Source organism: Corvus moneduloides, chromosome 10, assembly GCF_009650955.1.
Source record: "Corvus moneduloides isolate bCorMon1 chromosome 10, bCorMon1.pri, whole genome shotgun sequence".
Taxonomy (NCBI): domain Eukaryota; kingdom Metazoa; phylum Chordata; class Aves; order Passeriformes; family Corvidae; genus Corvus; species Corvus moneduloides.
Window position 1 is genome coordinate 18,994,871 of NC_045485.1, and position 14,135 is coordinate 19,009,005.

Consider the following 14,135-nt stretch of genomic DNA (forward strand, 5'->3'; position numbering starts at 1 on the left):
AAGCACAGCCCAGCAACCTCAGGATCTGACCCTGCATGACCTTCACCACAGGTAAGGGTGAAATGTCCTCAGGTGTTCAAGCCAGCACAACTTCAGGGCCTGATTTGGCACTTAATTACATCAATCTAACTGCATGTTATCTCCTGGGTAATTTTAGAAGAATCCTACCTGTGCTTTGGTTGAAGTCCCAAGCAAGTGCAATGTGTCCACTCATCAGACTGACAAGATGAGCAGGAACACATTCTCTTGAAGAGGCTCTAAGCTTTTGATAATGAATCAGGATCAGCTGCACTCGCTGTATTTGGACAGAATAAGCAAAACTGACGTAATGGAAAGTCCAGAGGACAATACAGTAACCAGTTATCCCAGACAAATCTCTCTCCTCTTGCACACTTGCTGGTCTTGGGCCACAGCCTTTGCTGGAAGGTGTGCTGGTTTTGGCTGGGCTAGAGTGAATTTTCTTCACAGTAGCTGGTATCAAGCTGTGTTTGGGGTTTGTGCTGAAAATAGTGTTGATAATTCAGGGATAGTGTAGCTGTTGCTGAGCAGGGCTTGCACAGAGCCAAGGATATTTCTGCTTCTCACTTGACCAGTGAGGTGGCTGGGGGTGCTCAAGGAGATGGGATGGGACAGAGCAGGGACAGACTGATAGATATAGACAGATATAACTGACCAGATAGATATTCCAGATCATATGGCATTATAAAAGCTGGAGAGGAAGGAGGGGACATTCAGAGGGTGGTGTTTGTTTTCCCAAGTCACCATTACCCACAATGGAGCCCTGCTTTCATGGAGAAGGCTGGGACATGGGGAATTAAATACCTTGTTTTAGCTTGCTTGTGTGGCTTTTGCTTTCCCTATTAAACTGTTTTGATCTCAGCTCTCAAGTTTTCTAGCTTCCTACCCTTCCAATTCTCTCCCCCATCCCACAGGACTGTGTGGGGCTTAGTTGCCAGTTGATATTAAACTAGAACAGAAGCATGTGCTATCTCCATGCTATTTTGGGCAGGATCTCTTTAAGCAAAATCTCTGTCCCAATCCCAGCATCTTATTCTATTCCTCATAGGATGAAATCTTCCCAGTGTATCACACTATAAATTCTAAAGCAGAATCCAACTCCTGAACCTTCCAATCATCATCAACCTCTTGTAGAATGCTCCAAAGATACAGATATTTCAGTCCCATTTGTAAATATTAATGTTTCTTCCTTCCACTTCAGTGATAGGGCCCTTGGCCAGGCCTCGGCTTGCTCCTGTGGTTTGGGATGAAAGCCAGTAAAAAAATTACAGCTACCCCTGTGAGCAGCAATACTTCAGTGCATCTGTGAGACAAATGAAGCACAGAAGTGATCACAATAGAAAGAACATTTCCTTCTGTCAGTCTCTGTCTTTAATTCCAAAGTAACAATGCTGCAGCTAAGGTTTAACAAAATGGTTGAGTTAATCCCTGCTGTTCACAGGTGACTGTTCACCTGCTCCATCACAGGCCCTTGTCTGACACCTTGCTGAGCTGTTTCAGCTCACCAAAGCTGCAGCAAAGATTCAGCTCTTTAGGAGAGTGTAACTGGGAAGCAGCAGTTTGGGGCAGTGAACGCTGAGCAGTTTCCTCTCACACCTATGCTACTGTTACAGCCAGCACCTGCTGAAAAGAGCAGCCCCACTTCACCTCCCTTCCAGGTGGTGCCTTCCTGTCTCCTTTGTACAGCATTCCTGCTTTCTGCAAGTTAGCTTTCTGATCTGGACCACACAAGAGCCACTGCTGGCATCAGGAAAGGAAGAGGAAGTCCCAGCCTGGAAGAAGAAGGAGGAGGATAAGATCAGGATGGCTCCCCTTTTGCCCAGACTGCCATTAGCTCAGCCTTAGCTGTAAAGTAAAGCCACACACTGACTCCAGCAGCACTCAGAACCAGGTACATTAGCCCATTTCCTTCAAGTGAAATGCTGAAGTCCATGGGGCAAACTCCAGGCCTGTGAGCAGGGTAAGGTCTGTGCCAGCTAATTCTTGCTTTGGAGAAGAGTTAAGAACAATCACAACAATGCTTTTTGTGCTACTTCCAGCTACAGCGCAAGCTCTGTTAATGCCATGATTTGCCTGTGGTACTGGTAGGTAGAAATGCTTCTTTCTGTGACTTTGCAGTCATGTCACACTATAAACTGTAGTGCTTTCAGGTAAAGAAAATAGAAAATCTGAGCCTAAGAAGGTCTTCCACCTGACCTCAGCCCTTCTACTTGGCTTGAATACTTGCACTATAAATTATTACTTCCTGTACTACTTAACATACATGTATTGCAAGCAACCCCCATGCTTTTAAATCACCCACCACACTTTTAAAGAAACACCTTTACTCTGAAGAAAGAAAGATTGGACCTTGATGCATGACAAGAGGAAAAAACAAACAAACAAAAAAGACTGCAAACCTGTTCCCCAGGGCTCAGAAAGGTGCAAAGTTATTTATGTGCCCAAAACAAACCACTTAAGCCAATAAAATTTACAAAACCCAAAATAGTTTTATTTACTTTTCAGATTTCTGCCTCAATGAGACATTTTGCAAACATGCTAAGGCTACAAAATGTCCAAGTTGACAAAGACATGCAACGCTGACCATTCAATAAGTCACAGCTATCACAGGAGCAACTGTGTCCCCCCGGGCCACAGGTCCCGAAAAACAGGGATGGTGTACAGTGATCATGGCAATGCACTACGCAGAACCCAGTAACCTGAGGTAGGTCATTTACAGTAAGAAAACCATGTCCTACACCAGTGTTACATCCTGATCAACAGGAACCCCTTTAAGGTTCCAGAAGATGTGGGGTCAAGGACTGCTTCCTTAACAAGTGTGCAAGAAAGAAACAGGAAATATCAATGTTGATTAATCTTAGTATAAGTGAGCAGAACAAAGAGTTAGTGTTACCCATGCCAGTGAAAGCCAACCTAAACCTCTGAGGAGTGTTAGCAGCTTCAAGATAGAGAGTCAGTCAGCTGAAGCAACTCTGAAAAGGCTTTCCTGCCAGCATACAGGGTATGATTTGAACCTTATGATTAATTTGTTACAGATCATTCCACGAACAGTAAGATTTTGGTTGTGTTAGATCAGCGAAGCAGGAAGAGCTTGGGCTGGCTTGCATTAAAATAAACTCTGCTGATACAGTAAGAAATACTGTGTCAGAACACTGAGAAAATACAAGGCCTTAATGTGACCCAGGAGTGGTTCCCCACTCTGATCACTAAAAACCCTGCTTTGGAAAAGCATTATGGGAAGCAGCAGCCGCTGCTGTGGTGAACATTAGCAATGCCCCAAATAGCTTTGATAAATTACAATGCAATAGTTACACCACAGAGCTCTTCTCTGCTGCGCTAGACAATGATGTGACAATAAAGGACACTATTGCAAAGCTTCACTTCCACTCAGACACGCAGAAAATCTGGCCCTAGGAAAAGACGAACTGTAAAAGACAAAACAGTGTCTGATACCGTCCGATAACAAAGCCAGATCTCTGGTACCATAAACTGTACAAAAATGATAGAAAAGAATATGCACTGTTATTAATACAGTGCTTATTTTAATATAAAATAAACAGCTTACATTTCCACTGTAAATATAGGCTATATACAGAATTATGTATAGATATAGCTACATGTATAAAGCTTCATTATAGGCCTCTGATACATTTATAACTATGGCTCCCTGAGCCATTTGTAGAGTGCATTTAATAACAAAAAATTAGTAAATATGGAATAAATACAATAATAAAAACATTAAGAGTTCTTCTGACATGGTTTTAAAAACTCTCTGGCTTGACACATTGTGCTAAAAATTAAAAGATGAAAAGGCAATAATCTGCGAGGAGGAGGAGGAAGAAGAGCTGGCCTGCCACAGGCAGGGAGCATAGCTCTCCAAAATTAAAGTGACTTTGCCCTGAATTTTAGCCCTTGACAGCAACCTTGTTCTCTGCAGCAGCAAACATAGCATAGAAGCGCGAGTTCTCGTTGGCCAGAAGGGCAGCTGGGGTGTCGAATTCCACTACCTGAAACCAAACAAGGCAGGTAAAATATGTCAGTAAAATTCAGCAGAAAATTGACTCCCACCCCTTGGACTTGTGATGTGATAGTAAAGAATAGAAAACACAGCATTCATCTTTAGATGAGACACCAGGCAGTGAAAGTACATGCATTTATGGATACTGTAAAGCTTCAGACTGGCTCAAACACTGGAACTAACCCAATAGCAAGCAACCTCTGCTGGCTCTGGCAGAGGCAGACACTATGGGCTTTTGCCTTCTCTACCTTTAAGAGCCTCACCCAATGTTCTTACATTTGATTTAACTGTTTATGACTCCCAAATGGAAGCCTGAAAAATAGGTAAGTATCTGTCATAGGCATGCTTGATGGCACAGGGCTTTATCAAAGTAATGGGACACTGCCCAGCAGGGATGTTTATGTTACTACCCATCTCAGAACTAACCTACAAAGGGTATTTCAAAAATATTTTTAAAGATAAACTATTATTCTATGATACTTTCTCAGTGCGAAAACAGAATTTTGCCATCTTTGATTTTGTCACAGTAAGGTAGCAACTGATTCTGTTGGAGTATTATTACCAAAATCCTCTGTGTAAATAAACACAGAGGATTTTCTACCCTGCAGTGCAGTTGTTCCCTCAGTTCAGTCTGCACACAAGGCACCACCAGACCAGAGGCAGAGACGCCTCCCTGCTCACCTGTCCCTGTGTTAGCACCATGATCCGATCACAGCCCAGGACTGTGTGCAGGCGATGAGCAATTGTTAACATAGTGCAGTCTGCAAACGCCTCTCTGATGGTCTCCTGGATCAGTAAGTCTGTCTCTGTGTCCATAGCAGCTGTTGCTTCATCCAAGATCAATATCTGAAAGCAGCACAGAATCCTGGCTGTTACCCACAGTCACACCTTCCCTCCTGAATATAAAAATACATAGAGTAGGCAGAATGGCCATGGCCAAGAGTTGTCACAATCAGCAATCCTTACAGAGTCGTGGGCACAAAAGCAGTTTTTACAAGTAGCCTTTCAGTTTTCTTTATGTAATTGCCTTCAACAAAGGATCACACTGGGAAGACCTATGGATCACACTTACATTTTATGGTCACATCCTAGAGCTACATCTGGATTATGAACCGGGCCTCAACTTTCCTACTTTCAGTTTCATATTCAGTAGATTAATCTCAAATACAAATTTTACCAGTAAACTAATTTGACACATGCTTGGTGGTGACATTCCTTCTGAAATGAGTCAATATGACTAGGCTTAATACTTTCCTTATGCTGGGTAAGAATTCTCTTACTCTCAGACAAACTGATTTGGAGTGACTTTTTGTCACAGCTGAACTGGACATGCTTTGTGCAGGTACTGCAGAGACGGTAACTTCTGCTGAGTAGTCTGACTTTAAAAACAGATGCAGAGTGAACTTTAAAATATTATGATATGTTGCATTTCAGACAAAGGTTCTTAAAACCAGAATCCTGGTCAATCTCAATCCAAAAGTCCTTTCTCACTGTAATTATTGTTTTCCATTCCTGCAAAACCTTTCACTTGGCTGGCATAGCATGGTCCCAAACTCTACTTGGAGACCACATTTTAGTAGAAGGAAAACACTTGGCTCATATCCACAAAAAGGTGGAAGAAGGGAAGAATCTGATGCTCTCCAGTAACAGGACATGGAATAAAAGATTAGGCCAGTCTGACACACTATTGTTAACACTTGCAAACAACACCTTTCCAATGGCAGGACATTACAGGAGCTGGCTACAAATACCTTCCTGGTTGTTTTAACCTTACACCTCTCTGGGTTGCAATAATCATTGGTGTGATTCCTCTGACAGAAAGAATCCAGCACAAAAGAAGGCTTGTTCAATCCTATAATTTTGGTATCTCCAGCTATTTCTCTCCCTTCTGCGCTCACCTTGCAACGACGCAGCAGAGCTCTAGCTATGCACAGTAACTGTCTCTCTCCAACAGAAAAGTTCTCCCCATTTTCCATCACTTCTGAATCAAGTTTCATAGGCAGCTGGGCAACCTGCATGGGAAAGAAGAGGAAAAAAAAATCTTACAGAATTGCATAAAATCATATAAACACAAACAGATCTCCTGACAATCTTTGTCACCAAGAGACGAGAGTGAACCTAGTCCCTGCAGGAATTCCTGCAGCCTGAATTCCATAGCCATAGCTGCCACTTGACTACCAAGAAAAAGAATTGGAAATGTCATGGCAGCAAGTCTTGCTGCAGAGGGCCTCACAAAGGGCAGGTTTTAAGGTCACTATAAATTTGTACATGCGACATGTACACTCACAAATAGAAATGCAGAATGCACACTTAAGGCACATACAGAAAAATATCACTTGAAATGTTTTAACACCCTAAGAATCCCTGTGATGAAGCAGCACTCTGCTATGCTACATACTAAAAAATACACACAGAACATGGCATGTTCTCAAAAAACCAAAAATATCAGTGATAAAATTATGGAAAAAAGTTTAAAGATTGGTCAAATAAAGCATAGAGAACAAGGGGAAAAAATACAGAGAAAAAGCTTTATCTAAATACCTCTAACATAGCTACTAACAGAACACGTTGCTTTGGAAGTCAAATACAAACATGTATCTCCCAGTGTACATAATACTTACACACTCCTTCATGTGAGTCCTTTCCAAAGCAGCCCAGATCTGTTCCTCACTGTACTGATTGAAAGGATCCAAGTTTGATCTGGAAGAGGAAGCAGAAAACAAGCAGAATTTTAACTCAGCAATGAATGGCAAAGCAGCAGTGTGCTAATTCTTCCAGACAGGTGATTTACATCTGGCCTTCCACTGACAGTTTCCTTGCCAAGGAAATCAGATGCTCCCAGCACTCTGGGGTTAGAAGAGCCAAAAAACAAGAGTAGAGATGGAAGACAAAGACACTAAAACTTCAACCACATCTAAAGGGAAGCAAGACTTCCATGCAGGATGATCACACCCAGTGCTGCACTGGGCCAGGTAAAATCATTCATCTGTGCTTTTGTTGTTTCAAAACCGGAACAGAAGCTAGGATGCCTGAGAGCTACCACCTCACCAGGCACCTATGGCATTTCAGGTATAAACTGGTAGACTGCTCAGTCCCTTTCTTGCCTTCTTATGGTCTCACTAACCTCACAGTGCCACTGAACAGCACAGGTTCCTGAGGGATTATGGAGAGTTTGCTCCGAAGATCTGCTAAGCCAATGTCATTTATTTTCACTCCATCAATTTTAATGCAGCCTCCAGACAGTTCAACGAGACGAAAGAGTGCCATTCCAAGGGAAGACTTCCCTAAAAATGAGACAGGAAAAACAAGACTGGTGTTTCTACAGAATCATAACAGCTTTCAGATGAGAAAGCATTTTAAAAAGCTGTCCACATCTAAGAAAAGTTTTAAAATACCAAAAAGTCCTGGCAGCAATGCTCTGGTAAGTACTGAGGTTCAGCATTTAAACTGAGCAATTGTGGAGGCAGCTCCTAATCTCTCCTCAAAGAAGCCATCCCTGGAGTCCTGCCCCAACCCCACTGCCAAAACCCTGCCATGAAAACCCAATACAACAATATAAATTATTTATTTAGAAACTCATTCTGAGGTTGATTTAAGTCATCTCACAAACAGGGGTTTGGATTCTTCACATTACAGAGCTCTGAGATGGCTCAGAGCCAAACCTGCCTGCAGCATCAGTACAAAAAACTTCCAAGAGAGTCAGAGAAGGTGCAATGAGCACATTGTAGGCACCAATCTGTGCTGGTCAGTGGCTTGGGGAGTTAAATACGATCAACACACTGGCTCAAGCATAGCAGGATATCCCTCTGCTTTAAATGGAAACTTGTTTTCACTATTGCCTACAGGGATCTTGCTTATGTGCACACATGAATGGAATCCTCCACTGACAGACTGCTCAACCCCTCCTGTGCAACCAACAACTTAGTCAAACACAGGAGAACCAATAAGACTGCCCCAATCTATTCTGTAAAAGCAGTAATTTAACTCTGCTTAGTGTTTTTCCTTACCTGAGCCTGTCCTCCCCACAATGCCAATCTTTTCCTTCGGTTTGATGGTAAAGGACACTTTTTTAAGTACTAGAGGGAGGTTCTCTCGGTACCGCATCTCTGCATTTTCAAAAACAACTTCACCTTCTTGGGGCCAGTCCAGAGGAGGAGTTTTATTCTTAATTCGAGCAGGAGCTTCCAGGGAAAGTGTCTTTTAACAAAAATACAGAAGTTCAGTTTCCAGTAAACAAAGCACCAAAGGAAAATTATCAGCTGCAGCTTTCTGCAGATCTTCCCCATGGACTCAGCCCAGATCATTTATAGCACTTCCATGATGAGCTGTTTGGCTGGATGTGGACCCAGTGGTCCAGAAGTTTGCTGTGTTACACTGACCACACTCTTAATTTCCCTCCCATTGCTTCAGTAATGGCATCAGTCCTTCTATACAACAATGGTTTTCATCAATGGAATTCAAAATGTATTTTAGGCCTATTATTTATCAACACAATCCTATTGAATTTATCAACACAATCCTATTGAATTTATCAACACAATCCTATTGAATTTATCAACACAATCCTATTGAATCCAAAGACTGGATGCAAAATCTGCTGCATTTCTATGCCTCATTTGCTGTGCCATGCCAGGGTCACCTCTGATGATGACACAGAAGAGAATGCCCAAGTAACACATTAAATGCCACCCTCTTTCTTTTACTCCTCATGTTTCCCTGTCCTACTGAATCACTGAGTCAGTCCCTTCCAGCTTGCTCACTTCTGCTATTTCACTCTGCCCCTTATTGAGCAGTTCACAGATAAAAAAAGAAAAGCAGAACATCTGAAAGCCAAACACAAGGCTTTATAGCATGTCTAGAGTGAAGTCAAGGTCACTTTCCCATATTTGGCACAAGCACCCTCAAAGAGAATGGCAGCAATCCTGTCACAGGATTCACCTCAAAACTGAACCAGGCCCTGACAACTCCTCTGTAGTCTCTACAAAAAGAGATCTCCCTACAAATGCTATAAGCCAGCATTTTCTGCAGTGTGATTTTTCTCATTCTAATATAAATACTTGGAACAGGTAATAAATTGCCCTCTGGAGACACCCATTTCCTACACTGACCATTGAGAGATCCCACAGGGATGTCACCTGGGGACATCTGCAACATCTAGTTAGAGGCAGATTAATTGTACACCTGGGGTTTGAGAAAAAACCAGCCATCTGCTACCATAGTGCTCCAACTCTTTGGGCTTGGTGCTCAAAACAGCAACCTTGAGCCCCCACCGAAAAAAGCCTGGGCCTTGGTAAGACCCACGACCTGAATAGTGTTTCACTGCTCACCCACCCCTTTACTTCAGCTTTAAACTAGTTTTACAGTTTCATAAATGTCTGTCTAGAGATCAGAATTTAAAAAAAAAAAAAAAAAAATCAGAGTGTTGCTTAACAGTGATATAGAATGAGAGACATAACTTAAAAAACACCAAACAACAGCCTACAACTGTATATTTTGCCACTAAAGGCCTGACAATGATAAATCCATCTCAGCCCAGTGAGAGAGATACAGTATTTGGCAGAGCTGTCAACTTGTGTGGTCACCAAGTCTTCCATATGTGGAAATTTTCTACTTAGATGCCTCCAGAGGTTTTATTTATTTAACTGGGGGAGTGGGCAGGTTTGTTGGTTTTTTTTCTTCTGTTTTTTAGCCTGTGGATTAAATCCACAGGCTTAAAAAAATACTACAAATATCAACTAAATAGCCCAGATTTACCAAATAAATATATGTATATATCTCCCTCTGAAGTTCACAGGGAACATGAAATGAAAAAGCCTTTCACCTCACACACCAGACCCAGTAGGAGGCTTTCTCCTGGCTATGCTTTCCCCACTGACCTATGCCCAGTTCTGCACACAAATCCCAGTTACAAAGAAAGGGTTACAGATAATCAGAGCAGCTTGCTAAGCATTTAGCCTGGCACATTTCTCATGTTTAGCTGAGCACATTTCTGATGTTTGCAGTAAGAACAATCCCTTGACTTTTTAAGCATATAGAAATATGTTACATAAGACAGCTGTGGAAAAGTAGGCTTATTAAGATGAAGCAGAATTACTTGTAGATAAAGCAAAAAACAGTTATCTGTGCTTAAATGAAGGAATCCCATTAGGTTGGGAATGAAGGATGCCAGAACACCACTCTTTTGCTGTAAAATAATGTTTTGAATCCTCTGTTACACTTTTTACACACTCCATTCTTTACTGTGAGTGTCAGCAAACTTCCAATATCCTTATTTAACTCCAGCAATACCTGTAAGCTTAATGATCTATCAGCTCTGGGGCCATTCATCCCCCCTGTGCTGATACACGTGCTTCATAAAACAAACTCACTCTGCAGTGTTACAGCACAGGCTTTAGTGCCGTTCCAAGATCAGGAACATACAGTCTGTACTAAGGCAGCCTGAGGCCAGCAATGTAACAAACAACACAAAATTTCACAACAGGCAGCTGAATGCATTACAGTCCTACCTTGATATAGTGGTCAATCCTCTCCACTGAGGTGAAACGAGCTTCTGTCTCTGAAGCCAGTCTGACTGTAAACTGGAATAACCCTGTTAACTGAAGTGGTGAAAGAAAACAAAGACAAATTTTTAGAGCTGTGATTAGTTATTGAATCAAGAGATGAATGTGCCCAGCAGGATCACGGCAGTGACTGTACTTGGAGCTGATGAGGTCACACCTCAAAGCCTGTGTTCAGTTTTGGGCCCCTCACTACAAGACAGACATTGAGGTGCTGGAGTGTGTCCAGAAAAGGGCAACAGAACTGGGGAAGGGTCTGGAGTTGTGTGAGGAGCAGCAGAGGGAGGTGGGGGGGCTCCTGGAGAAGAGGAGGCTTAGGGGAGATCTTACCACTCTCTGCAACTCCCTGAAGGAGGGTGTAGCCAGGTGGGGTTTGTTCGCTTCTCCCACTTAACAAGCAGTAGGACAAGAGGAAACAACTTCAAGTTGTGCCAGGGGGAGGTTTAGAGTGGAGGTTACAAACATTTCTTCACCAAAAGAGTTGCCAAGCACCGAAACAAACTTCCCAGCAAGTGGTGGAGTCACCATCCCTGGATGCATTCAAAAGTCGTGCACATGTGGCACCTGGGGACATGGTTTGGTGGTGGGTTTGTCATTGCTGAGGCAACAGTTGGACTCAATGACCTTATGCTCTTTTCCAACCTAAACAATTCTATGATATTTAATACAAGTACTCTTGGCATTGAGCACTAAATAAATAACGTGTTCAAGGCAAGTTAATTTAATAGTTCATTTTAAAATCACCATAATTTATTAATCCCTTGAGAAACCCGCAGCTTAGAAACGTTTCCCAAGAGCAACAGCTTCAAGTACGAGGTGTCTAAGCTCTTCATCTCACCGCCACAAGGAGGCAGAAGAGGCCAAACAGCAACTCCAACACGAGAGCTCCGAGCCCTGCAGCTCCTCTGAGCCAGCGCTGAACATTGTTTGCTCATTAGCAATATCTACATTAAAAGAGCAGTTAAATATTACAGTATGTGGTCACACTCACCTGCACAGCATATGAGATGGCCAGCCCGGCATAGGCAGGAGGGATCTGGCCATGCATCAGGACAATCATAAGGCCAGTGGTTGTGATCAGAGCAATGCTGATGATGTCCAGCCGCACAGCCAGCCAGCGCATTGCGCAGCTGAACAGGTAAAACGGGGCCTGGTTGTCATCCAGCAGCTCTTGGTACCTGAAACAAACACAGGAAAGGTTAGTAGACTCCATGAGCCTGATGTTCTGCGAATATCAGAACTACTTAAACCCGTTCCAGTATCAGGATTCAGAGTGGGAGGAGTCATCACTGACAAAGTTTGAAACCAAAACATAATGGCAGGGTTTGCAAACTTTCCTGTGTAGTGTCAGATGTGTACTTAGCTCAAACGCTCCAAAGTCAAATCACCCAGTCTGTCTACAACAATGAATTATGCTGAGGTGAATCAAACCCAGGGACATTACACAAACTTTCACCATTCTTCACCTATGCAAGACCTTCCAGAAGATGTTCAATGACTACAAATTACTCCACAGATAACAGCAGCAGTGCTTCAGAATATGTGTCATTTTATACACAAGGGTATAAGTAAATTAAGTTTTGATAGAATTGGTGACACCTAATTAAAACACATCAAGTACTACTTAATTTACAATCCTGACAATGCACAGCTGAGAAAGCGTATTTAAGGAGAAACGCCCGAGATTCACAAAGCCAGTAACTGCTGGTGTAGCAGCGTCTTTGCAGAGCTCCTGAGGCAATTTTCCCTATGCTTCCACACCCTTGTTCTCATGACCTTGCACCTGCAAAACCCTACTGTTACAGCAGGTTCTCATGGGAAGCAACTACCACTCACGTGAGAAATGCTTCGCTTTCCCTCATAAACATGTGTTGGAAAGATTTTAGTTTATACTAGAGAAAACCAGGCACAGTGAACACGGTGGCTGATGGTCACTGAAGTAATTGACAAATGCTCTCCAGTAACACAGGTGCACAGAGACTAACAGCTCACCAATACTTTCACTGAGGTTTGGTTAGCACGCTTTAAGCAATGCTAGTAACATCATGAGAAACAATCCACAGAAAGTATAAGCAAGGCCTGATTAAAATTACATACTAGTAGGGAAAAGTACAGCCAAAACCTTGTCCTCACCATTACCACCTGCTGTACTGCAGAGAATTCCAGAGGAAAGCATTCACCTGGGACCCCCACCACTGCTCTTCCCAGTTTTCCCTTACCCTTCTTCTGTTCTCCCAATTTTTTCCCCCCAGAAAAGTAACTTTCACTTGTAGAACCAATGATCCATCAGACCCCAGTAATAAACCCTTCTGAATGCCAACCTGTTGCACTCAGCTTTGTCCTCCACCATTCCCAGATGAGTATCTAGACTAACCTGTGCAGAAATTCCTGTCCTTTGTGGTAGGCATGGATTGTGGAGAGACCCTGGATGCTAGATGTAATGTGAGACAGGAATGGAGACTGTGTGATGTTGTCCAGACGCTTGAGCTCTCGAATAAAGACTCTGGAAGGAAAGAAGCACTTTGAGTTTCATGCAGAACCACCATATGCCAACCACTATGTTGTACTTGAAGGTAAAAGTATCTGTACTTTTAGCCAAAGCAGCTGGTGCACTTACCTTGACACAACATGCAGAACTGTGAACAGGACTATGAGGGGTCCCACTGCCACCAGGAACCAGGGGAAAACCCCAGAAATCACCCCCACACAGAAGAACACAAGGATGACGTTCTGGATGAACATCTCCGCTTGAAACGGCAAACGAACATCAACTGGTGAAGATGGAAGGAAAAGAGGAAGATCTTGAGTGCAGAAAGCTAAAACAACTTATATAAAACAACTCAGTCCAGCTGTACATCACTGACAAGGACAGTGATTTCTCTTGGCTTATTCAAATTTAAAATGTACATTTTCATTGGGGTGTTTTTACCTTCTGAGTTGCTGGCAGTCTAATGCTGGCAGAAATAGCACTGATGGAACTCTGACCTAATTACCACCTCTGCTGCACACCAGCCTCACTCTAACGTTTTAAGTTGCCCCTGCATTAACTGCTGAGAGCCCATGTCCAGCCTGGAGGTACAAGAGCAGCTGCACATTCCCTTCTTTGTAAGGGAATGATCGGATCTGAGCTACCAGCTGCCTTCTAGAATCATAACCCAGGGTATGTCCCAGTTCCTGCTTTGTTTATTGGAAGTGCAGAGACATAGGGTACAAACACCCCAACAGCAACAGACTGGAGAGTGTTCAAGAGTTAACTGGGAGGTCTGAAAGTGGGATTTACAGGACACACAGTGAGAGATACCTTCATCCATATCTTTGGAAAACCTGTTGAGGATCCTCCCAGTGGGTGTAGTGTCAAAGAACTTCATGGGGCTCCGCAGAATCCGTCGGAAGAGCTCATCATGGAGCCTTGAGGATGCTCTGAGAGTTCCCTGCCAATGCATAAAACATTGCAGTGTTATAAAACAGTGTTTGCAGCACCAAAATATTCTACTCCATTTCTCTCTCCAACCATAAGAGGTCTTTTATTGCATTCTGTGCTT

At 42.9% G+C, this 14,135-nt stretch overlaps 1 protein-coding gene across 7 annotated transcripts in view; it reads right to left on the bottom strand.

Moving 5' to 3' along the window:
* Positions 1-14,135, bottom strand: part of ABCC5 (ATP binding cassette subfamily C member 5) — a 70,587-nt gene that overhangs the window by 22,175 nt on the left and 34,277 nt on the right. For 5 of the 7 annotated variants that reach the window (XR_004242161.1, XM_032120000.1, XM_032119999.1 and 2 more), the window contains 11 exons: positions 13,895-14,024; positions 13,211-13,364; positions 12,968-13,096; positions 11,585-11,771; positions 10,543-10,632; positions 8,044-8,233; positions 7,161-7,320; positions 6,658-6,736; positions 5,935-6,048; positions 4,718-4,882; positions 3,942-4,025 (listed from right to left, as the gene is read on the bottom strand). Coding sequence is in view for 6 of the 7 variants with exons in the window: in XM_032120000.1 (XP_031975891.1) it covers positions 3,942-4,025; positions 4,718-4,882; positions 5,935-6,048; positions 6,658-6,736; positions 7,161-7,320; positions 8,044-8,233; positions 10,543-10,632; positions 11,585-11,771; positions 12,968-13,096; positions 13,211-13,364; positions 13,895-14,024 (1,482 nt within the window). In the remaining variant the exon portion in view is untranslated. Of the gene's footprint in view, positions 1-1,661; positions 1,791-2,484; positions 4,026-4,717; positions 4,883-5,934; positions 6,049-6,657; positions 6,737-7,160; positions 7,321-8,043; positions 8,234-10,542; positions 10,633-11,584; positions 11,772-12,967; positions 13,097-13,210; positions 13,365-13,894; positions 14,025-14,135 lie in introns of those variants that run through there. The other 2 variants (XM_032120003.1, XM_032120004.1) reach the window with 2 other exon arrangements.